This window comes from Myotis yumanensis, unplaced genomic scaffold (genome assembly GCF_028538775.1).
Source record: "Myotis yumanensis isolate MYYU_CA2020_CCGP unplaced genomic scaffold, mMyoYum1.0.hap1 SCAF_1, whole genome shotgun sequence".
NCBI lineage: Eukaryota > Metazoa > Chordata > Mammalia > Chiroptera > Vespertilionidae > Myotis > Myotis yumanensis.
In genome coordinates this window covers 78,505,043-78,530,734 of record NW_027223752.1, presented here as the reverse complement: position 1 = coordinate 78,530,734, position 25,692 = coordinate 78,505,043, and the positions used below count along the sequence as shown (strand labels likewise).

General features: G+C 41.9%; 1 protein-coding gene across 1 annotated transcript in view; it reads right to left on the bottom strand.

The window, feature by feature from the left end:
- RYR3 (ryanodine receptor 3) overlaps positions 1-25,692 on the bottom strand; it is a 398,822-nt gene that overhangs the window by 310,500 nt on the left and 62,630 nt on the right. The window contains exons 4-10 of the mRNA XM_070407843.1: positions 23,681-23,755; positions 21,429-21,507; positions 13,827-13,939; positions 12,806-12,905; positions 9,725-9,818; positions 4,675-4,749; positions 2,656-2,812 (exon numbers count right to left, since the gene is read on the bottom strand). Of these exons, the coding sequence (XP_070263944.1) occupies positions 2,656-2,812; positions 4,675-4,749; positions 9,725-9,818; positions 12,806-12,905; positions 13,827-13,939; positions 21,429-21,507; positions 23,681-23,755 (693 nt within the window). The remainder of the gene's footprint in view (positions 1-2,655; positions 2,813-4,674; positions 4,750-9,724; positions 9,819-12,805; positions 12,906-13,826; positions 13,940-21,428; positions 21,508-23,680; positions 23,756-25,692) is intronic.

Here is a 25,692-nt window from a genome sequence, read left to right as displayed (position 1 = left end):
GCTGCTTGTCTCCATGTGCATAGGAATGAAGGGACTTGGGACAATAGTCAGTGAGCCTTCTGAGAATAGAATGTGTTCACAGGCCAGAGTGGCGCCAAGTGGAAGGAGCATTATAAGGACTTTCTATGGTTCTCTGAGCTTTTCTGGTTTTCCCTCGAGACCAAGGCATAGCACTGAGCCATGCTCCACAAGGCTGCCCAAGAAAGGAGTGAATGCAGAGTCCCCTTGGAAAAGGATCTTGCCAGCTGCCTGGAAGGCCACCAGACTCATCTGTTGTCACAGAGGGGCCCTTTCTGAAATGGTAAAGTTCAGTGTCAGCACATCTACAGTGGGCTGAGGAGGCTGGGGTAGAGGGTTCAAATAAGAAAAAAGCCAAGCAGCCATTCTTAGAAAGGCATTTACTTGGACATCAGTCATGATGAGTCATTTCTTATTTTCTAATCCCTCAGCCCCCCTTTACCGACTCTCACCCCAGACCTGACACCCATGTCCCAGTTGTGTCCTAGGGGAGAATGTGATCTTGTTTATCTCTGTTCTTAGGACTTTTCCATTGCTTTGTTTCAGTGATTTTTTTAAAGCAAACTTTACTGCCCTAAACCACTTCCTGGAGGCCAAAATGTTTTACCATATATATGTGTCTGTCTATCTATCTATCTATCTATCTATCTATCTATGATATATCTATGATATATATATATGAATATATGATATATATATAGTGGGGCCTTGACTTACGAGTGTCTCTACTAACGAGTTTTTTGAGATACCAGCTGTCTCTCGGCTGATTTTTTGCATTGAGTTGATAGAGTAATTTGAGTTAACGAGCTCCTTAATGAGCTCGGTCTGGGAACGAATTAAACTCGTAATTCAAGGCCCCACTGTATATAGATGATATATATATATATATATATATATATATATATATATATATATATACACTCACACACACACACACGCACACACACACACACATATATCCTTAAAATCCTCTTGTGCTGGGAATCTTTAAATAAACAAAAGTGAGAGTAGCATGAAAGAGATGTGCTCAGAAAACCAGAATGAAGTCAAGGAACCAACACACCATTGAAAGAGAGGCAGAAAATGAAGGTAATGTCGGTGGGGAATTTAGGGCAGGAAGCTCACATCTTTAAATATTTGAAATATGGTATGGAAAAAGCCTAACTTTGATATAGGTCAATTTGGGGGAGAAAAACCTATATGTATGCTAAAGAGGTTTGCTGCCTAAAAAGACTATAGGCTGTGGAAAAGGGAAAACGAGTCTGAGCCCCCTGCTAAAAAATGGGTAGTGCTGAAAGCCTGTCCTCCTCTGATTCATTAGGATGCAGGGATGCCCCATAGAAAACTGGGCTGTCAGTTTCAAGCTGAGTCCTACACGAACGGAATAATCAATAACCCTTTTCTAAAATCATGTTGAGAACACAATTCAAGATTTGTTTCCAGAAAAGAGCAAGGATGAGTGAAACTAGAGATGAAGATCCCCAAGGAGATGTTGAGCTATCCTCTCAGGAGGAGCAGACTCCCTGATAAAATGCATACATCCGTGCACAGCCTTTCTTATGCTTGGATGATCTTTCCAGAACAATCATAAAGCAACTGAACATCCCACTGTCCATCAGAAGTTAGCTCAGTCTGCCATTCTGACCATCCAACTAGATCCTCTGAGTTATGAGGAGTCAAAACCTGGCTGAACATTCAAGGTAGAAGTTAAAAAATAGTTCTCCATAAACAGGTCAAATGGTAAAAGCTACATGTTTGGGGTTAAACTAACTAACACAAGGTCCACTCTTAATGAAGGTTGGGATGAATAGGTGAGAGCTAAGAGATATGGAGAGAAGAGATGACCTAGGAAAAGGATGAGAAAGGTATGGATAACTTGGTACAATGCAAATAACTGTAAGAAGATGTCATGTCCACTGTCGAATTTCAGAGGGAAGACAGGTGTGGGTAGGTGGGTGGCTGGGAAGAGATCAAACAAAGAACTTATATACATATATGCATAACCCATGGACACAGACAATAGTGTGGAGGAGGCATGGGTTGGGTGGTGGGGGTTGGGTAAGTGGGGAAAAAAGGGGACCTATGTCATACTTTCAACAATAATGAAAAAAAGTGCCACATCCAGAATTATGCCTTCTCTGAATATTTCTGAAAGAAATAATTTCTGAAAGAAATAATTTCTGTAAGAAATAATTTCTCCCATAGAATTTATTGCCTTCTAATATAACAGAAATAATTTCCTTGATTCAAACAAATGTAGCACTGAAACTCATAGATCCTTGTTACCTCTGCTGTATAGGAATGAAGTATTTGGCTTAAAGTATTAGAAACTACAATGAAGTGTTAAACAATATTTCCATTAGCCTCTGAGCAATAATGTCCATGCCTGTGATCCTTTTGTTTTCTCCTACTTTTCACTCTCCTTTAAAGTCTCTCTTAAGATGTCAACTTACATCTAAGGTACCACATTCCTCTATGAACTCAATTCAACAGATACAGAAAGGAGGTGATTATTATAGGTTTAATTTCCAAATGTAGCTTCCTCCAGCCTAAATTCTTTTCAGTCAGATTTCTACCTGGATGGTGCAGAGCTTTTGCTTTTAGAACAAGGTCAAAGTTCACTTCATCAGACCTTACCTTTGATGCCCTGAAAGAGAAGGCTGTGGACTTGGTGTCTGACTTTACCCGGTCTTGCAGTAGAAGGCCTTGGTCCTCAGTCAAGGCCAGGTAGTGGCCTGTGGTGAGATGCCGCAGCCGGAAAGCCTGGCCCCATCTGATGTTACTGCCACTCCAGCTGGGCAGGTGAAACAGACAAGAAATTGCTTTTACACAAAGGTAAGTACTTTTCAACATTTATACTGTGCTTTCATACACATGATAGCAGGCTCATAACCCTTCTGGGGTTCATCCCCTACAGGACAAAGCACCAGGAACATGATCCTGGGGAAGGCAGGGCAATAGTTTAATGTAACTGGAAGTTCCAAGCTTTCAATTTTTCTTTCACTCTTCTGAAGCATCTTAATGAAAACAAAACAAAACAACAAACCAACCACAAAAAGAATGGGAAGGTTGCCTTTCAAGAGAAACCTGTTTCTGGGAAAGCAAAGCCTTTCTAAGTGTGCCATCTAAACCTGAACAATTTTCTACCACAAAGAATCTCATCTTCAGAGAAACAGTAAGAGTATTTGTGCAGCTTACACTTGCCAGAGAGAGGGAGAAAATAAACAAGCCTGATAAATACATTAATATTATGTTATATTAGAAGGCAATAAATTCTATGGGAGAAAAGTAAAGCAGGATGACTGATATGAGAAAGGTCCCCTAGGTTGATTGCTGACCTTTTTATGGTCCTGCATAAAAAAGTTTGGCACTAAACTAAAGTGTCAGGGATAAATTATCCACCGAATAACCTGTAATACATTTATCTTTTAAGTTAGAATAAAATATTTAAGAGATACATATGCAAAATTTTAAAGGAACTCTTCTATCTGACACATTGGAGCACAAATGAATCCCATTGTTAAAATGCTTAAATTCTTTGTGTTTAGGATGCTAGGGAAATAAACACCTGTTACTAGCACTCTACATACACACTTATTTTGACTTTTTATAACAGTCCATTAAGTAAGAATCATGGGCTAATATCCTGGGAATAAGAGTGTAACTTTGAACAGGGCTGGAAAAATAATGTAAATACCTCAAACGGTTAATAAGTAGGTGCTCCTTAAAACCAGTATTCCATAAACCAGCCATTTCCAGAGTTTCTCTGTAAAAATCTGAGTGTGTGTGTGTGTGTGTGTGTGTTTGTGTGTAAGAAAAATTGAAATATTTTCGTCTGATCTCTAGTGGATTACTTTGAGAACACTTTATGAGAGAGACTTTTACTTTGAACATGTGTCCGGGGGAGAATGGGCAGAGAGCTAGAGAGAAAGTTAGAGAAGAAAACCAAGATGGCAACACTTGATCCTCCTCTCTGATTCCAAGCAGTTTAGCTCTAGCCTAACTTGCAGTCTCTCTCAGCAAAATAAAGGTCCAGAGCTTAACTGGATCCCCTTTCAGTACCTGGCATTTGCAGACCAGGTGTTTTTACTCAAGCACGTGGCTCCAAAGTCTCAGCCTCGTGTTCATTCCATCCAAGTACAACACTGTTCATGACAAGTTCTGGTAAATACTGCTTCTTTTCAGCAACATTTCCAACAATGTTTTAGTCTTCCCTACCTGATGCCATCACAACCACCACACTGACATTTAAAGATAACTTTCCACTGAAGCTAACAAAGATACAGAGAGGAAGACTTATATGGATTCTAGAGAATCTGTTTAAGAAAACAAGTGGGAGAAGAGTGCTGATGGCTCTCAGCCGTCACATCGGAGCTTGCATTTCATAACCCAGCCACTGCAAGGGCAGCAGGAGCCAGGTGGCTTCTTAATCAAAACAGAGGTCTTGGAAATTGTGTGTGTGTGTGTGTGTGTGTGTGTGTGTTGTTGTTGTTGTTGTTGTTCAAAAACAATGTTACAGAAATTTTAGATTTAGATGTGGGCCAAGAACTTTTGAGAATTTGCCAGGTGATCTGAACCAAATGAAATATTTAAGAGAATGGGCTGTACTGGGAAAGGAAATAATCTTGAAAACAGCACCACCCTGATCCTTGTTACCTTATCCGTAGGGGTTCCACTCTCCACAGAGATCTGGCTCTTGTCCCAGCTCCCCCTGCTTCATAGAATATCCTCCTGTGAGCAGAGCTTGAAGTTAGATCCTGTATGACACCGATCAGCACCGGGCAAGGGGACAGCTCCCTGCGGAGGCTGCTCAGACACTGCTGTTTCTCTAAGTCAGCAAAGCTGAAATCAAGAGTCAAAAGGAGGCATACTTTCCCAATGTCTCACTCTTACGAAGGGAAAAAGTGCTCAAGGTTAGGGAATTGCTTGCCATATACATAGTCTGGACACTCACGGACCATCAGGTATAAAGGGAGAGATCAGCTCCATTTCCACACCAGAAGTCTGAACAGCCCAGTCACATGAGACTGGATACTGAATGCTCTAGCTCTTTCAGGTTAAGTGCCTTGATGTTTGACATCTTTTAAAATGTATTTTCACTTTTAAAACATATATGCAGCACAGTGTGAATTCATTTCCACTGTTCGAGGAAGCTTGGAACAAAACTTTATGCACAGTGGCTATAATGTTCATGATTTTATTACTGTACTGTTGTCTCCTTTCCTGCAATCAGATAAGCTTGTAATGTGTTTTTAAATAAAATGTTTATTTTGGAATAATTTTAGATTTACAAAAAAGTTGCAAAGATAGTACAGAGATCTCCCAGATAGTCTCCCTCAGTTTCCCCTAATGGTATCATCTGACATTACAATGGTACCATGTCAAAATGAAGAAACCACCATTGGTACATCATCACTAGCTAAACTCAAAACTGTATTTGGATTTCACCAGTTTCTCTACTGAATTTTTGCCTGTTTAGGATTCGTTCCAGGACACCACAATGCACTTGTTACAACTTCTTACTTTTTCCTTGTTTTCCATGACTGGCAGTTTTGAGGAGTATTGGTCAGGTATTCTGTAAAGACATCTGAGTTTGCCTGATATTTATCTGATAATTAGCAAAGTCTGCTTTTCAATCTGTATGATAGGGACCAACCTATCTGTATCACAGATTATGGAGAATTAAATAAACTCTTCCAGTTGTCCCTGAATTACCTGGTATTCTAAATCCAGACATATTTTGAGAATCTCATTACCTTAGGTTAAGACTGATCATTTAACTGCATTTAAGTTCACCAAGTTAAGTCCTTTCTCTATCATAGAGGATTTGTATACATCAACTGGATCCCTCAATTCCCCACAGAAACTTGATGTAGGTTTTTGAGAATAGGTAATCAATAGAGGTGAAGAAAATGTGTAATTTTTTTTCCTCTAACATAGCAGCATAATTATAAAATAGTTAAAAGACAGGGCTTGGGAATCAGGCAGCCTGAGTTTGAGTCTGTCTGCTGTGTGACCTCAATCAAGTCCCTTCAGCTCTCAGTGCAGTTTTTCTCATCTAATAAAGTCTAATGAAGACACTTAAGTCATAGAACAGTTGTGTGAACTTAATGTCTTTTATTAATCAACTAGAGGCCCGGTGCACAAAATTTGTGTATGGGGGGGTGTCCTTCAGCTTGGCCTGCACCGTCTCGCAATCCAGGACTCCTCGGGGGATGTCTGACTGCCGGTTTAGGCAGAGATCAGGCCTAAACCGGCAGTCAGACATCCCTCTTGCAATCCGGGACCGCTGGTTCCTAATTGCTCACCTGCCTGCCTACCTGATTGCCCCTAACCACTCTGCCTGCCTGCCTGATCACCCCTAACTGCCTCTGCCTGCCTGCCTGATTGCCCCTAACTGCTCACCTGCCTGCCTGATCACCCCTAATCATTCTGCCTGCCTGATCACCCCTAATCATTCTGCCTGCCTGCCTGCCGACCCCTAACCACTTGCCTGCCTGCCTGATCACCCCTAACTGCTCACCTGCCTGCCTGACCACTCTTAACCACCTATGCCTACCTGCCTGATTTCCCCTTACCACTCTGCCTGCCTGATTGCCCCTAACTGCTCGCCTACCTGCCTGATCGCCCCTAACCACTCACCTCCCTGATCGCCCCTAACCACTCACCTGCCTGCCTGATTGCCCCTAACTGCCTCTCCCTGACTGCCTGATCACCCCTAACCACTCTGCCTGCCTGCCTGATTGCCCCTAACTGCTTGCCTGCCTGTCTGATTGCCCCTAACCACCTCTGTCTCAGGCCCCCCTGAAAAACTATATTAACAGTGGTTACTCTGGGTGGTGGGATGATAGAGGTCATCCTAAAATCTTTTTCAAATGCACCTATTATCAGGAAACACAAAGTAAATATTAGGAAAGAAATCCTACATTACATTTTGCTCTACCACCCCAGGTGTCTCTGTGCCATGCCTAGAATAGTAATAATACTGCACTAACCTCCCAGCCACACAAGACAACATGCTGGGATTTTCACTAATGCTTCTTCCTCTCAGTGAGGGCTGGAGGGTCTCTAAGGAGGAGAGCATAAAGCGGGTCCCCTGAGGTTGTAATATTAGAGAACACTCTCCTTCTGACCTCTAAAGAATTCTGGAAGTTTCCTCCTTCCCACCGAGAAAATACAGACGATGTGTTCCATTTATTCTCTCAAGGTTACAGAGGTTGAAACAACCTGTTCCCATTCTCTAAAACAATTACCCCAGTAGGGGACTAGAGTGGGTGGTAAGCTGAGGTGCTTTTGAAAGCTTGGCTGTCAGCTTAGCTTTGACTTCAATAGCTTACTTGACTTACCCCAGGGTGCTTGACAAGCCAGAGGCAGAGCCAAGGATCAGAGCTCAGAAAGCCAGATTGATTTTGGGTTTGCACGGTTTGCACCCTGGGATAATCGACCTCTCTATCCAGCCTCACTCTGCTCTCAGGCTTTAGAGGAAACAGAAATGACTTCCTCCTGAAAGTCAGCCCCATTACAATGCAGTCACTTGCATGAGATCCTCACTGTGCTCTCCCAGATTTCAGTCTTCCTGGCCATCCCAGCCAGTGCTGAGACTTTACCCGATGACATAAGACAACCAGGCGGCTTCTCACTCACCTTACCTACACATCAAATACTGCCAAGGCTTCCCATTTTGATTAAGAGACCAGTTGACACAAAAATTCAGGTTCCAGTACAATAAAAAACTGATTATTAACCCCAGTCTCAACCCCTTCATACTTTCCTAGAGAAATGGATGTATCATTCTTATTTTCATCTGAATTTCTTTTTTTACCCAAAATACAAATTAGATTTCATGGACTCCTCAGCCAAGGGAGGGCCGCCTTCACTCTCATTTCAATGAGGGCATGTGTGCCTGCTTCGGGGGCCCACTCTGGGAATCCTTTCCATCTGTTTCACTCTCCCTAGCACCTCCTTTCAAATGCCTGCCAGCCTTTTCTGGTTGTCAGCATCTTGTTGAACCACCTGAATGGAGTGCTCACCAAATGACAAGCTTCTCTAAGCAGTATAGTTTCTGCACAGGCTGCTTCTAATATGGCTATAAACTTAATGACAGGTGTGGGGGTGGAGTGGGGTAAAAGGGCCATGTGAAAAGTTAGTATTTAATTTTCCCAAAATTCCTATTCTTAAAAGAACAGGTACGAAAAGAAAGCACTAGGATATTCCATCTCAGATGTAACTGTAAAACGCACCCACAAAGCTTCAGTTCTTTATCCACCTGCAAACTTTCCCCTGATGCAGCAGAATAAAATATTAAAGAGACAGTACGTGGGCTACTACATAATTCACTGTTTAAAGGTAGGGAAAAGAAATTGCAACCGAATAAGATCACATGACATTGTGCAGAGCATGGAGTCCTGAATTCCAAGGGAAATCAAGTTTGCCTAACCGTTGGACCAGTGCCAGGAGGCAGTGAGTGAATTAATCAGGCATTTGTGATAGGTTTGTGCTTTGTGTGTCCTAGACACTGTTCTGGTTCCTGCGTCACATCTGGTTCCCAAGAAGGGGTATTCAGAGGACAGAACAAGTAGGAAGAGACTGGGAACAATAAGGGATACATATTGCCCATGGATGGTTACTAAGATGTATAACAATATGTTCAAGCTCCTTTAATGCTCGGCGGTCCTTTAATGCATCAAATAAGGAATGAGCCCTGGATGGAGCATCTGTAGCTTTGGTTTCTAGGTTCCCATTTCCCATTGGCCAGTGTGTGACCTTTAGGTAGGAGCCTGAGATGATTTCCAAGTTGTGTGGATGTGGTCCATGTTTCTAATAAAGTGAAAGAGACAGTTAACATGGTTCCCATAGGCATGGTACACAAACAAAGAATGTATTACCACCAGGATACTAGACTCAATGCAGTCTCAAATTCAGTCTAATTTGGACCTGAGATTTGATTTTTAAAAATATATGTATATAAGGTTTCTATAGTTGCAGGGGCCAAGCTCTTTATGCTCTTTTCCTCTGATGATAAACTGAATACTAAATCACTCTTCTGTATGAATTTAAGACCTGTATCAGTACCTTCCATCTTTAGGTTTGGATTTCTAAAATATGTCCACTGAGGGGTCAACTAGAGGACCAAAGATAGCATCACCCTCAGCACCACCCTCTCCACGTTGCCCTTGGCACCATCCCTGCGCTAAATCCAGCTCCTGTTGGATACTGACATTTGTTTCCTTGAATCCTATTTGGTAATAAGCAAAAGGGAATCCCCAAACTCCACCTTAGTTACTTAGTTACTTAGGGAATAATAGTGATGATCTGCCTGTGAAGAGCCAGGTGGATAATTTGTGCTAGTGCACAGACCTACTAGAATATTTAGGTCAATTTCCATTACCAAAATGTATTCTTCAGTCTACAATGAATGCTACCAGAAACTCCTTAGTGACAGGAGCAACCAGAGAAAATGAAGGGTAGAGAAGCATAGAACTACTTGCCGAAGGAGCAGTGTACCTATGTACCTGTGAGTCAACTCTAGTGTCCTGCCATTCTTGTTTACAAACTGCATCCCATGGCTGACGTGGAGTTTGCTATTGACCACCACTTACAGAATTCATCTGTGGCCACCTCCAAATGCAAGCGCTTCAGCGTGAGTCATCTGAGACTGGAAAGAGGGAGGAGGTGGAGGAGGAGGAGGAGGAAGCTATTGGCCTACCTGTGCTGGGAATCATTCTGGTCCGTAGATGGTATCGTCAAACACTCATCATGACCATGGAAAAGACGTACCACATGCCCACCAAGTAGGTATCCTATAAGAGAATTATATTCTCCCATGAACTGATGCCAAGTTTAATAAAGAGAACACCATGCTTAAAGGGGTAAATCTGTTCAGGTCTGAGTCAGTTATGAAAAACACCAAGTGAGAAGCATTTAGGAAATTACAGATTCCATGAATTCAGGCCTCAGGCAGAAAAGACAAGAATGTCAAAACAATTCTGACATTGAAAGTTAAATAGGGTTTCAGGGATGAGCAAGCCCAACCTCAAAAGATAAGGTGAAAATAGTGTCAACTCATATAATTAAAAACCAAAAGGAAAATTGAGCTGCTACTGTTAAGGAGATAAGGATTTTCCAATTGCTTGTGATGATTCCACACCAAAACCCTGGACAGGCCCTTACAATTTCACTGTGTATGCTTTGTGGCAAAATCCAAATCAGGTTGCTAGGAAAGAAAGAAGGTGCTCGGAAGGGGGCAGCAAACTGTTATTAAAAGTTGCCTTAGGAGAAGCTAGCGTTGGAATGCATTTAACAAACACAGATCAAACTTGGACACCAATCCTACCGCATGGAGGGGAAGGCAGAATGACATTCTGGTTTTCCCGAGTTGACAAGCACAGATGCATGATCAAAAAGCTCCGAGCTTTAGAATAAGGAAAGGAATCTGAATAGCCATGGAGCTCAGAGATGGACAGGAGACAATGAGATTCAAGGACCTGATGACCAATTAGTCTTTGAATAAATTCTGAGCCTTAGTTCAAAGCACAGAGTAGCAAGAGAGGGGCCCCAGTCTGAGCTTTACCTTGCAAAAACAAATGGACATTTTTTATCCCACTGAGTTAAACAATTCTCTAGGCTAGTCTGTTCTCAAAAGATATATGAACTTAATATGCTCAATGTCTGCATTTTTTAAAAAATCACATATTTAGATCACTCTAGGGGCTGGTCAAACTATTTTGGGTGTTGTATGAAAACAGCAGGAATGAGAAGTCGTGCCAGAGGAGAAAAGTGTTAGCTGTGTATCTTGTGCAGGTACAGGCTGATATTCCCTTTCATTTTTCCATCCAGGCAAGGCAAGTTTTCTTAAACTTCCCCAAACATTCAAACATATTTTTCCAACTTTTCTTTAACTTATTGTACTATTTCCAGTTGCATCTTTTTTTGCATTAAGATAATTCATGCCTGGCCCGTGTGCTCAGTGGTTAGCGTGTCAGCCGTAGCACTAAAGGGTCATGGGTTTGATTCCTGGTCAAGGTTGCAGGTTTGATTCTGGCCCCGGTCAGGGTGTGTGCGGGAGGCAACCAATTGATGAGTCTTTCTCACATCTCTCTGTCTCTCTCTCTCTCTCCCTCCCTCCACTCTGCTCCCCCCTCCCTCCATTCCACTCTAAAAATCAATGGAAAAAATATCCTTGGGTGAGGAAATAATAACAACTACAAAAATATAATTCATAATATACTGTAAGGGAATTCTTAATAGCCAATTTATTTAGAAAAGTAAAATCATCTATGATCATTCTCTTAATTAAATTTTCCATCATCTCATGATGGTGAGGCCATGGCCCACTTGGAGATCATCATTTACAGTCCTCAGGCTCCTCCAATCAATATTCTATCCACATGGAGAAAACTGCCAAGTGTGGTACATCACAACGTTTCTTAATTGAAATATGCAGGGTGATAGGCAAGAAATAAGGGCCCTGATGAGGGTCACTTACACTCTCAAGGGCTGGAGAGTGTTTCTCACCAGGGGATGCTGACAGGCAATTGTCTGCAGGCCCAGATGACACCAGTGATGAGCTACCCTCAGGTACTTAATACTTCTATAAGGACCTTTCTGACATGATTTGCAAACACTTCTTAATTAATTTCCACAAGCCCTCTGTTGGGCCTAGAAAAAAATTTTATTCCTACAGTAATCATGAAAAATTTAACATTGAGAAGATTCAGTCAAAACTTCATTGGGGAAGATTTAAACCAGAGTGTCTTGATTCCTCATAGAAAGGGAATGATTGACAATCATCATAGGGTGGTGGGTTAATTTTTGCATAAAACAAGGGGGGTAAACATACCCTGCCTTTTCAAAGCCTGCCACACGTCACCGAAAGAGGTAAAAGTCTGTTGTTTCCTGATTATTCAGCTTAGCTGTGATGCCATCTGAAACTGGGGCATCACCTTGCCACTCTCAGCTTACCATTGTCAAACATCATGTCACAGGAGGGCATTCCCAATCTGAAACTACTAGGCTCAGGATTAAAAACAGGGTCAAAGTCTGTGATATGAGTATTTTTAAAAAAATTGATCTTGCTCTAAAGTGTTACAATGTAATGTGATAACCTACAGGTCATTGGCATTTGATTATTCTGCCCAAATGTGATACTGCTCATGAGTGAGGTGAGGCCAATATATTTATTACATAGCTTGAAAGGTGCATTGAGTTTGGCTCCAAGAAATAGGTTATGTCGAATAGACTTTGATGGTCTTACTTCCAAGGGAAAAATAAAATACCGAGAATATATTTCATTTATTATTGTTAAATGGCCTTCCATAAATACAAGTAGAAACAAATGGCCAATCGTACTTTTCTTAGAGAGAAAGTCCTTCTCCCACCTGTATGGAGAGATGCATTGGGAAGAAATATTAACACCACCACCTTCTTGGCAAATAACCTCCTCTAAAATTGAAGTTGCTTAGTCTGTACACTTGTAACTATAACCATAAATAAAAATGAAAAGTCAGTTGGTGAGGGGAGATGCATATCCAAGTCCTAAATGCATCTAGTGCTAAAATAATAGTGGACTCCAAGGATTAAAAATAGTTCCAGGAATGCTCATGTCATCAGAAATCAGGACAGAAAATAATTCACACCAACATCAAAGAAAGGAATTCAGGTGAACTCAAGTCATGCTCACTGTGGGTCAAGACATTCACGTGGGAGCTGGGAAGCAGCAGAAAATGTCAATATGGACAGCACAGGACAGACGGGCAGGCTGAGGGCTGCATGCATATAGAAAGCGCACCTTCTTCGATGCTACTTCCTGAGCACGTAGGATGTACATTCCAGAGTGTTTGCATAAAGGAGGCATCCACTTGTATGTTAGCATTGGATATGGAGAGGTGCTGTGGCAGAAACAAAGATGAGACAGCTTTAAATCACTTGGCCAGTCCTGACAGAAGCCGCTCACCTGGAATTTCAAGGATTGAATTAAAAAGCCTTGGTGTCATCCGACTCTTTCTACATAGCTGTGGAAGATTTCCTCCCCAGTCTAGAAGGGGCTTCAAAGTGGGACACTTTATTTAGGGAAGAGGAAACATTTAGCTACAGAGGTGAAATGTTGACTTCATCCCTTTAGCTGGATCCCTGATTCAACAGGAATTTATAAACTGTTTATTCTTGGTAGGATACAGGAACTCACAAATGGGAAAAATTACTCCAGTCTTTGGTCTAGGCAATGTAAAATCTGCTAACAGGATTGGCATGAAGAAGCTTCAAAACTTAACCTTTGGCATTTCTCTGATCTTCAGATATTCCACACATGCACCCCTCCTCCCCACCAGCCAAGGGCTTGATGTCAATGATGCTTGCCGATTACCTATTCCCAGGTGTAAAATCTCACCTGCATCTTCCAACCACTATGACATCTCACATGCTGAAACACTTTAAATTCTCTTTCTGTCTCCAGCATAAGCTTATTTCCTTATATCCCATTCTTTCAGGCTTGTTCTTCACTGGACAAGAGCTAAGCAACGTGATAAATTCACAGTAATGGCAACTAAAGAGTTAGCTGTCTCTGGAGGTGCCTGGGGCAATTTAGCAGAGTTTGCTGGCACACTACCTTATGCTGAAAGGATAACTCACAGTTAAATTCCAGGCTCCTAGATAACCTGGCAGGGGAGAGGATTTAATCACCTCTCAAGTACACTAGGTAAAGGCGCCTGTCTTATCCTGTGCAACCTGCTGTGGCTCTGTTCTCCTTGACCAACCGTTCTTAAAGGAAAATATTCTGAGAATGAAAGATGCCTGTGTTAGGAGGTACTTACAAGGTATCTTTCAGAGGACACGCTGACGAGGATGAGGTCATCTCCAATTCGAACTTTTTCTCCCTCGGACCTCTGTTTGGAAGCGGGATGTATGGTCCACCAACAGGCTTCTCCTACGTAGAGACTCCTCAAGTTAGTCATTGCTTCATAGAAGCCATTGTCTCTAATTATGTCCCTCACTCTTTTCCCTGATGAGGAAAACACACAATCTTTCTCCTCGCCCCCCGCTCCAGACCAAAATTTCTATTTAACTGTAAGCATTCCAGTCAACCCCATGTCTGCTTTTGCCAAATCTATCATTCTAATTTTCTCTAAAGACAGACAATGTTGGGAAAGAGTCTTGGAGGCCAGAAGCTACAGGATCCTGAGTATTTTAAATACATATAGAAAAATGCTTTCTTCACAGGCACTTACAAATCTTTGCTTTAAGAATTGACTTCATTGGACGATTGATCACTTACAGAGTTTTATCTTTGCCCCATATCTCCATAAATTCTACTAAAACATCAGTATTTCTACTGGGAATGATGAGAGATTTTCAAAAGGCCTAGATATACAGGAACTAAGATAGGTGTGAAGTTGACAGCAACGAAGAGAAATTGGCATTTTGATAAAAAGAAAGCAGATAGATGGTGTTTAGCCAAGAGAAAACTAAAACTCAAGTCTTTGGGGAAGAAAATGGGTGGGAAGCCAATCTTAATAAATAAGGCCATTCCTGTTGCATATTCTCCAGAAAGTCTCTAGATTTTGAGGTAACTGTTACTGTGAAGGCAACAGTAGAAAAGGGGGTTGAAAACAGGAGGACTGGCTGAAAGTTTTAAAGGAACATTTAACCCTCTACATCCTTTTTTTCTGTCTTGTACAGCCAGATAGGTAACTCTTCTTCCTCCACCCACAGAAGACTGGAAGCTCAATCCATGGAATGACAAACTATCAGAAATCTGGTTTTGGAAACACCAGGCTGTCAAACAAGGAAGTAAAGAATATTGAAGAGAAATAACAACTAAAATTCCATGTCCTGATTAGTAATCCCCAGCGCCCTTCTCTTTGCCTCCGTCCCTCAACTCCAACCCTTAGCTAGTTGTGATGCTGAACACCTCCCCTAACCCCCACCAATTTAGGATTACTCTTTAAGGAAGCCTAATACCCAAGAAAAAAGATACTGCTGTCTGGGTGCCTCCAGGTATGTGCCTCAGTCCCATCTGGATTACCTGAGGTGAGGTTTAAGGGATGGCAAGTCACAGCCACACACTCTGAGCTCCCAGTCAGCTTTTACTGCCCTGATCTAAACCTGAAGGGAGACAAAGGCATCAGAGGAAAGGCTGAAATGAATGACAGGAGCAAAACAAAAAGGGGGAAAGGGACTTGGAAAAAAACAAAGATTACAGGCAGCCAAAAAGCTTTTTTAAAAATCTCATAATAATTTCAGAGAGATAAGAAAAAGTACATTAATGAAGCAACAATGAATGTATCCATGAAGGCTCCTGTTAGAGAAAAACTTCTCTGATCCTGAAAAAGAGAGAAAGAAGGGATTATAGGATCAAGTGGAACAATTCTCCCTCAAAAAAGAATGAAGAAAAACAGAAATAGGAAAGAAAATAAAATTAGAAAACCAATCTAGAGAATTTCCAGGATACAGGAAATAAGAATAGAGAAAAGGAAGGAAATTGACAAAGAAATACTATTAAAATGTTCCTAGAGCTGAAAGAGAAGGATTTTCAGATTGGAATGGCCTAGGAAGTGCCTAGCACAGTGGAGAACAGAGACCCACACCAGGGTCCATTCCTGTGAGACTTAAAACAGAAAGGATCCCACGTGCATTGTGGCATTTCTAACCTCAGGGCAAAAGAGAAGATCCAAATGGCACCCCCAAAATATAAACAGGTCAAACACAAAGGATTAGAAATTAACAGGCAGACCATAAACTAGAAGAAAATAGACAAAAACCTTTGGGGTACTGAGAAAAATAAAATTTCCAATGTAAAATATTATGAATTACTTGTGAAGCTGAAATTAAGAAACTTTAGATGGCAACTGACCTCCCATGAATCTTTTCTGTAAAAGCTACTAGATAATGGGCTCCAACCAGGAAGGAGAAAAACAGGCAATCCCGTAAATATGGAATCTAGGAAAGAGGCAAAGGGAATTCTCTGGATGATGGAATGAGATGGAATCTAACCAGGGGAGAGTGTCAGTTCTATGGAATAGTTTAGAAATGTATGAATGATTGGGCCACAAAAAATAAAACAAACAAATAAGATAATTATTAATTACCAGAAAACTCAAAAATAAAAAAGTGAACTGAGCATAGTATATAATGAGTTTCATTTACAAATAAAAGTCACAGTTATAGCAATATAAGTAGTTAATGTTGATTTGGTAGTTAAATGTGAATAAATTTATTGGGAGAGTAGGAAGAAGACTGGAAAGAGTGGAAGGTAAGAGTTGTTTTTTTATTATTCATTTGAAACCATCAATAAATAATACCTAATCTGGAAAGAATAACTAAGTAGTATATTATGTTATCCTATCTAATAAAAGAAAAAAAAGGGTAATTAACTGGCCCCACCCTGGCCCGGCCCCTACCCTACTCCAGGAGATTGGAGCCCTGCCCTGAGCACATACAGCTGTGAAAAGGCCATGTACAATTTTAAGAATGGTGTCAAGTGGGGAGGTTTGACAGTTACTCCCCTTTCAGCCTTGCCACCCCCCTAGCGTCCCCCTAGCACTCCCCACTCCCCCTAGCCAGCGCCTCCAGGGATGACCACCGCTACAGGGCTGCTGGCCAGAGCCCGCCCCTCCGAGGCCCGTGGAACCCTCTGCAAAGCTTCCATAGCTACAGTCCCAGGAAACAATCATGCCCTCCTCCCCTAATCAGCACCTGCTACCTGCAAGGGTACCCGTGGGCTTAAAAATAACAATCCCTTCCCGTTTAGACATCACTTACTTGATGAAACATTTCTAGGTTTATTAGCTCAGAACCTCCTCATGACAACCCAGTGAGGTAGGTGGAGAAGAGATTACAATTCCCATGGTATATGCGTATGCAGAAATGAAGCTCAGAGAGGAAAAGTGTCAAGCACAGTGGTTCCCAAGGTGCAGCACACGCCCCACTGGGGGGGGGGGGGGGGGGGAGGGGCAATTTGATTTTAAGTGGGGACAATTCCAGAATGAGTTAACAGTGAATGTTTTGCATTTCTTATGGTTCGAAGGGGCCTCATCTACAGCATATCCTATATAATGAAAGGCTAATATGTAAATGACTGAATGGTGGAATGACCAGTCACTATGCTGTGCGCTGACCACCAGGGGGCAGACATTCAATGCAGAAGCTGCCCTCTGCTGGTCAGTGTGCTCCTACAGGGGGAGAGCCGCTCAGCCAGAAGCCAGGCTCACAGCTGGCGAGCACAGCAGCAGTGGTGGGAGCCTCTTCCACCTCCGTGGCAATGCTAAGGATGTCCTACTGACAGCTTAGGCCCACTAAGCCATCAGTTGGACATCCCCCCAGGGCTCCCAGACTGTGAGAGGGCAAAGGCCACAAAGAGGGACCCCCCCCCCCCCCAGTGCACGAATTTCGTGCACCGGGCCTCTAGTTCATAATAAAAGCCTAATATGCTAAGTGTCCAGTCATCCATTCAACCAATCAAAGTGTAATATGCTAATGATATGCTAAGGTCGCTCAACCACTCACTATGACATGCACTGATCACCAGGGGACAGTCGACCAGTAAACTGGTCGCTATGACGTTCACTGACCACCAGGGGGTAGACGCTTTGACCAGTAGGTTAGCTTGCTGCTGGGGTCTGGCCGATCAGGACTGAGCAAGATGGGCCAGACACACCCTGGAGCCCTCCCGCGGTCCCTCCTCGGCTGGCCAATGTCCTGCATCTCTCCCCAGCCCCAATTGAGCACCAGTGGGGTCCCTCGGCCTGACCTGCACCCTCTCGCAATCAGGGACCCTCGTGGGATGTCGAAGAGCTGGTTTTGGTCTAATCCCGCAGGCATAAAAGACTAATCTGAAAATTGACCAAACGGTGGAAGTACCAGTTGCTATGATGCACACTGACCACCGGGGGTCAGGAGCTATCTCCTGGTGGTCAGTGCGCTCCCACATGGGGAGCGCCACTCAGCCAAAAGTCAGGCTCACAGCTGGTGAGCCCAGCAGTGGTGGCAAGAGCCTCTCCCGCCTCCATGGCAGCGCTAAGGATGTCCAACTGCTGGATTAGGCTCGCTCCCAATCCATCAGTCGGACATCCCCCGAGGGCTCCTGGACTGTGAGAGGGCACAGGCCAGGCTCAGGGACCCCCCCTGAGTGCATGAATTTTGTGCACCAGGCCTCTAGTGTTATTCATAAACAAATGCTAACCAATACCGGAGGAACTGAAAGTAGATGCCCCGGAAAAGAGGCAGGAATCCAAAACAAAGATGGGTGGGGCAGGAGACTGATGTTTTCAATGGGCATAGGAGGACTCTTTATTTCTTTAAACTATGTGTAGATATTACTTTGATTAAATTTAAAATTTCATGACAAAAGAGGTTGACCTCTACATTTGCAGGGAAATGTGATACTTGTATCTATTCTGTACTCTGGGCCACCAAGGGCAATTAGGATAAAGTAGGTTTTAAGTAGGCACATGGGGGAAGAGTCTACTCGTTCTCCTGCCCTCTCCTGGGAACAGCTCAGTGGTCAGGGCTGTTCCCAGAATCAATAGAATATGGGCCAGGTGATGACCCTAAAATACATACAAGCAAAACACTAAAAGTACGTGTTTTTTTTCATATTTATTTCCTCCTAAGTCTAATTCTACAATTATGTCTAAATGCTAAAAGCAAGCAACAACAAAAACCCTTAAAAGGAGAAAAGAAAGAACTCAGTAATCAAAACCAAGGGAAAACCAAGGGGAAAATGATCACAAGTTATTTTAAGTAAGTCAAATTATTTAATATCCTTCATGTAGTGGGAATTCTAGAATTGTTCAAGAAACTGCCTCCAAACTTCACCTCACATTCTCCTACAGATTAAACTGAACTATTGAGCATTTACTTGTTTTCAACTCAGAAGAGGTTTCTGAACCAAAGGTGCATTCAGAGAATGACCTGGCGGGAAACAGAATGGCACTCTGTTGGATTCTGAGTGAATCTCCTCCTGAAATGAGAAATCCCTCCCCAGGCAACACAAACTTATCTGAGCTGTACACGCATTCTCCTTCTCCTTCACAAATACCAAGCTGGCCTTCTTCAAGGATGAGTTTGAAATGGATTTGGGTGAGAGAGGTAAAATAAATTATTTTAAAAGGCTCTAGGTTTTCGTGAACACCTGGTCAACCCTTTTCCACCTGTCTTCTGCCAAACTCAGCTTCTGATCAGCCAACTTGAACGTGGGTTGGCTCATGTATTCATCCGTTGGCAGAATTCATATCATATCTGTTTTTAGGAATTTTCAAGGTAATATCTGCTGCAACTTCCCTCTATTTTTATTGGAGGCTCTAGTATTTAAAAAAAATAGATTTCCTGAACAGATGAATAAAAAGTGGTTTTTCTCACTTTCTTCCCAACTCTGAAAAAGTCTAAAGTCATTTTATTGATGTAAATAGAGTGACCTCTTATAACTTTTCTGATGACGTGCTCCAAGACTGACAGCTGGCTTATATTAAAGGCCAACTTCCATTCAGAATGTGGTACTTCACTCAATTTATAATTTTCAGAGAATGTTGACGGATACTTAGAGGAAGGTGTATTTTAAGAATAACACTTTAGCTGAAAACAAAGCAACCTTAAATCAAACTCAAATATATTCTTATTTTAGGGGAAAAATATAATGAGCTGAGGCAGGCCCACTTTTTTACTTTGTACAAATAGGAGGAGAGCGAGGGTTTCTCCTCAGGCATTCTTAGACACCACTGTGTCTGATGCAGAAACAGCAGGTACACATGGTTTAAACTCCAGAGTTTTTGTCTACATCATTTGCAAAATCAGACAATCTGCATCATTCCCTTCTGAACTGACAGTTTTATTTTATTTTTTAAATATATTTTATTGATTTCTCTCAGAGAGGAAGGGAGAGGGATAGAGAGTCAGAAACATTGATGAGAGAGAAACATCGACCAGCTGCCTCCTGCACACCCCCCACTGGGGATGTGCCCGCAACCAAGGTACATTCCCTTGACCAGAATCGAACCCAGGACCCTTGAGTCCGCAGGCCGAAGCTCCATCCACTGAGCCAAACCAGTCAGGGATGAACTGACAGTTTTAGAACATTCACATGGACTTTTGTTCTTTGGCTACCTAACAATGATCTCTTCCTCCTCTTTTGGGGAAAATATTATGATGTTAAAGACTGCATCCAGGAAGACTCTTTCTGCCATGGAACCTAGGCTGTTTTCTCTTCCCTGGTCTCCCTTTGTTCCTGCCCCTTTTCCAAGACTGGGGCTTCAGCTTTAGGGCGGGTTCTACCCAACATTTTTCCAGTAAATTCTCATTCTGCTTGAGATAGCCTGAATCAGTTTCTGCTGTTTTCAACCAAGAATCCGGATTGGTACATAGCCTAACTTCTAAACTGAGCAGAAATTCCATATGTAATGCCCTTGGCAGATGCTCAGATTGCCCATGAATGTTTCCAGCTGCAGGGAGCACACTACATCCCAAGGCCAGCTGCTCCTCTGCTGAATAATTGTAGGTATTAGAAAGTGGTTTCCTTCACTGACGTGAAATATACTTCCTCTCAACTCCTATCCACTGCTCCATTGGTCTTTGGAATAACCCACAGCAAGTCAGACCTTTCTTTGATACTATAACTGTAATATAAATAAATAACTAGTTATCTTGACTGTCAACATTGTGACTAAACTAAAAATAAGTATATGATGTATATTGCTGGTGGTAAAAAACAATTAAGCAACATTAAATCATATAGTGAGAACTTTATATTATTTTTATTACTCCTTTAAACCTTCTATTTAAAAAAGAAAAAAGTTTAAATTTGGAGCTTCTTATCATGAACACTTTTCTAATATTTGACAACAATGCTTCAATTATTTAATAACATGAGTTTCTTTTCATTATATTTATTTTTTTATGGCAAGCAGTTCTAAAATTGTAAGTATAAAAGTAAGTAAATTTAAAGAAAATATAAAGTAAGTGATAATAAAGTTGATGCACTGGAATGGTAAAAACCATGATGGCCATGTCACTGACTAACATTTGAGAACATTTCTGTAGAAATAGCTGGTTCACAGCAGAATAAAATGGGACTCCTCCTTTGATCTGGACCTTGTACTACATTATTGAAGCCCTATTGTGCTATCTGTGTTTTTAGCAGTTATTACCATTGGTTCTTATCAGGAATAACTTCACCATTCATTTTCAGTACTTAACCCTATTAAACTGTTTTACTTTGAGACCAACAGACGGTACTTAAAGCATCGTGTTCTCTTAGTCTTAGTTCCTATGTTTCCATCATCCATTCTTCATCATTCTCCAAAATTTTATCACATGTATTTCTTGACCCCAGTGGTTAGTTGGTTTGGAATCCCAAGTGAATAACATATTCGGTATCCTTCCCGAGACTCCACTGAGCAGGAGATCTGGGAATGTGGACTTACCTGTGGCATGTTCCCGCAGGCCTACATCAAAGGCAAGTTTATCTGTCTGGGATCTTGATGTAGTCAAACATGTTAGATACTGTGAAACAAGACAGATGCTCGTGAAGTCATACTCTTCTATCAGGTCTTGGCATCTCAACACTAGTTGGCTCCCAGTTGTCAATGTCAACATTGAGCTACTGTGAAAAGGGCTTACCTTGTTCATTATTATAATACTTTTGAAATACACTTTTACGATATATTTAAAACCTCAAAGATGGTCTTGTCTGGTGACCCTGTGACTTAGCTTATGTGACCATATGTTGTAGAGATAAGTTTGACATATTAGGTATGCTTTAGTTCAAAGACACTCTGAGAAACCTTTAAACTGGAAACAATATAAATGGAACATAAATGACCAACAGTAATAGAAGGATTGATCAAATTTGGTACTTCCTTTTATGGTCTATTATGTTACCATTAATTGCTTTTATCAAGATTGTGTAACAGCATGGAACAAATACAAAATAGCATATTTGTAGGGTTAACATATATGCAAAATTGAAATGCCTAGCAACTAGGCTAAAGGAAACTGACAGCAGAAGTTATCTCTGGACAGAAGCACAGACCATGATGATTCCTTCACTGCTATTTATTTCCTATTTTTCAAATTTTCTGCGAACTTTAAAACATCTCAAATAATGTCTATATTTTTCCAATTATAAAACTACATGGGCATGCAAAACTTAACAATGATTTTTAAAATAACTTAATAAAAGGAAAAAAAAAACCCAAAACACTGGCCTGTTCCCTGTTTCCTCTATTGACAGGCCCAGTGGCTGACCTTAGGATTAGCCTGGGAGGCAGACATGCACTTGGAACGTGCTTTCTGGGTTCTACTCCTAGTTCTCTGCAGCCAGGAGATGAAGAGTCACCGCACGGTGTGAAGGCATGTCCCACAGGCTCTGTTCTCAGAGCTGCTCCTAAAGGAGCAGTGTAGTGTTTATGTTAACCCTGAGTGGGAATTTCTGGAAGGGCTGTAAATCTAATGATAAATAACATGGGCCTTTATATCTCTACCACGATGTTAGCCTGAGTTTTTAAGGCCAGGGAAAGTGTGCTGTTTGAGGTTTTGATTGTTGTATGTAGGTAGAAAAAGAGAGGTATTAAGGTTTTATTTTCCCTTATGGATAAGCACCAGGTTCTGAAAGAAAAATCACCACCTCTTAGTCCTAGAGATTGTCTGGGTACAAAGTTTCCCCACTCTCTAAATGTCCCCATCTCCTGCTTGGACAACCTTGCATTTGGTCATTTTTGTTCTCTGTCCTTTGCCACGAAGGACTACAACACATGAACGTTCAAGCTGAAAAGGTCAACTTTTTACCAGTGCTCGGGGAAAGAAATGCTGCAATGAATGCATTATTTAAGAGGCAGCTGCTGCTCCCGCTGCCAATTTGATAGTTTAAGCTTCGAGATGAACTTTGCGGTGTGCTGCAGGTGTAAATGTGTGAAAGTGAAGTCTTGAATGAATTTAACAGCTTCCATTAGAACAGAGAAAAAAGACAAATCTTCCTTCCACGGATAGCTAGTGAGGATGCTACAGGCAGCGACTGGGAGTGAATGTGACTGGAGTTGGCACAGATTATAGTTGATTGAGATCACACTAGTCTCCTTAACTCCCTGCCAAAGATCTACAATGTCTGGCATTTACAAATTTATTTAAAACTTGGAAAAAATTTTCAAGTTACATAAATTTTCACCATTCAGGATAATTTGGGGTCTAGATCCCTAATTAGCTATAGCCTGGCCAGCTTTCTCCTGACTCTGGATTTACATAATACCTTCAAACTCTCCCAGCACTGAAGGCAGTGGATGTCAACTCATGTCCTTTAGCTAGTAAAGGAGGAAAGATTTCACAAAAATTTCATTTGGTGGATTTCCCCCTGTGCTGGTTACCCTTATATACTCAAGAAGTCAGTTATCCCATAGTTTATTTGATCAATGAAGCAAATCTTTACTGAGAATCTAGTATGTCAAAGTACTGTACTTGATGGCCCTTTCCCTCATGGAGTGGGGAAGAAGAGGGACAGACATTATGCAAATGAAATATAGAATTGCAAACTGAGGAAAGTTATACGAAGGAAATGCAAAGACAACAATGTTACCTCTGTTGTTAATTTGATCTAGACACTTGCTGGTTTCCTGTACTTTCCCCCCTCTGTATCTTTCCCCTCCTCCTTGAATGATGAAAGCGAACACCCAGCTGTGCTTACCATTCCGCTAAAAGAGTGCCGCAGGAGAATCGCGTGGCCATAGAGCAGGGTCCTGTGGCTGCCCCCTTGTGCTGCCTGGTGGGGAAGGAGAGGGACAGTGTCAGCACGAGCCATTGTGGCCTCTCGCAAAGCACAGCAGCACAAGAATCCTGTAAGACAAACTACAGGGAAAAGACATTGCAAAGCTCCCAAGAAATTCATTCTAGAAGAGAGTGGCCAGCCTACGGGCGGGGATGGGGTGGGGGGAGAAGACTCATGACTACGGTCATGCAACATCCTTGGGAGAGGGTGTGTCAGGCCAAACCTCTCTTGCAAAAGGGCCCCTGCCTGGCATCAGCAGAGACTCAGGGCTGTTCTACCGGAGTAGCATGGCAATGAGATAGGCACTCCTTACCTTCCTTTGAAACTTCTCAGAAGCATTCAGAGTGAGAGAGAGAAACAAATGTGATGTAACTACAGGCTAGCCATAGAAAGGCAGCTTGGGGCAGGTGGGTGGGCATATTCTGTGCCTGGTGGTCATTCCCCTTCATGGCTCTTGTGCCTTTTGCCCACTCACTTAAACGATCCTATTTACCCAAATCTCACCAACAAGAGATAGCTTGGACATCGAGGCTTTAAAAGGGCAAATTGTGCAGAAATAGATCCTTCAGTTGAGGGACCATCGAGGCTGCCTCACCAGGCAACTTCACTTCGGCTGTTCACTCAGTGGCAGCCCACCCAGTCGGGGAGGGAGGCACGAGAAAAGAGGCAGCCCTCCAGAAAGCCACTGTGTTGCTTCTTACCTTTTCCCTTAGTGCGATCCACATATAACCATTTCAACTGAGTACATGATATGAGACAAAACTATCATTTCCAGGAAACATGAAAAACTGAAATCTACAGAAAATTCTAGAATATTTTGGCATCAACATTTTCAATCTTTTACCTAAATCTTTCTGTCATGTTAACCTACCCTCAGATATGATCCAATTATTTTGATCACATACACTTTTTAGGAAAAAATATTTGCAACCACCCCCCCATCCCCAAATATACACACATACAAAGAGAATCCAAAGCTTATGATTAAAATTAATCATATAGAGAAATTATAACATTTTCAAGGACATCTTTTATGCACCACATTTTTATTCGGAGCTACAGATTCACAGCCCAGGGACCTGGTCTGAGATTCTGTACTTCTCCTGCATCTACCCTCTATCAGAGCCACAAGCAACGGGGGAAAGCCGGGGGCATGGAGAGAAGGCAGAGGTTGGATAATAAAGCCTGGAGTGATTTAATTCAACTCAACTTGGATGAACAGAATCACTCCATCAAAGAGATGATTTTTCATGTCATACAATAAGCCTAAAGAAAAGAAAAAACAAACATAGTATCTTGTTTAAAAAAAGTGGATAACTATATGTCTGTCTCTCTCTCTCTCTCTCTCTCTCAATATATATAATATACTGTGGAGGAATTAAATGTTCTTCTTCACAATATTTCCAAATTGCTTGAAATCATTTGAAATAACCTTAGCTGCTGTATTTACAAATGTATTAATAGCTTCTGTTAAAATTAGTCATATTAAATTTTTACATCTTGTCAGTCCAACCGATATTTTCACTGTACATTTGTATTATCACAAGTTAACTGAGAGGTCATGATGGCTTATGTTGTAGGTGTATGCTCCCAAAGGAGTCCCATGTCTCAAATGAACTACAGACTAAATCACATTTCCTGGTGTTGACCATGGGTCACACCTTCTTCCAGTCCATCTTTCATTTCTACCAAGTCTGTGCGTAATCATAAGTAAAGAGCCAAACGTTGCTGACCCCAAAAAGTGGCACTAAAGAGCCTGTGCTCCTCCCTTCTCTGGCCCTCATGTCCTTTATTATGGTGACAAGAGAAAAGACACTAGAGAGACGTCACTCCCCCACTGGGATTGAAGGGGACATTACAGTCCTGGAGCGTTCTCCCAGCCCAGCTCCTCCCTCTATTAGGGCCACATTTCTCAGCCACAGGTGCACATC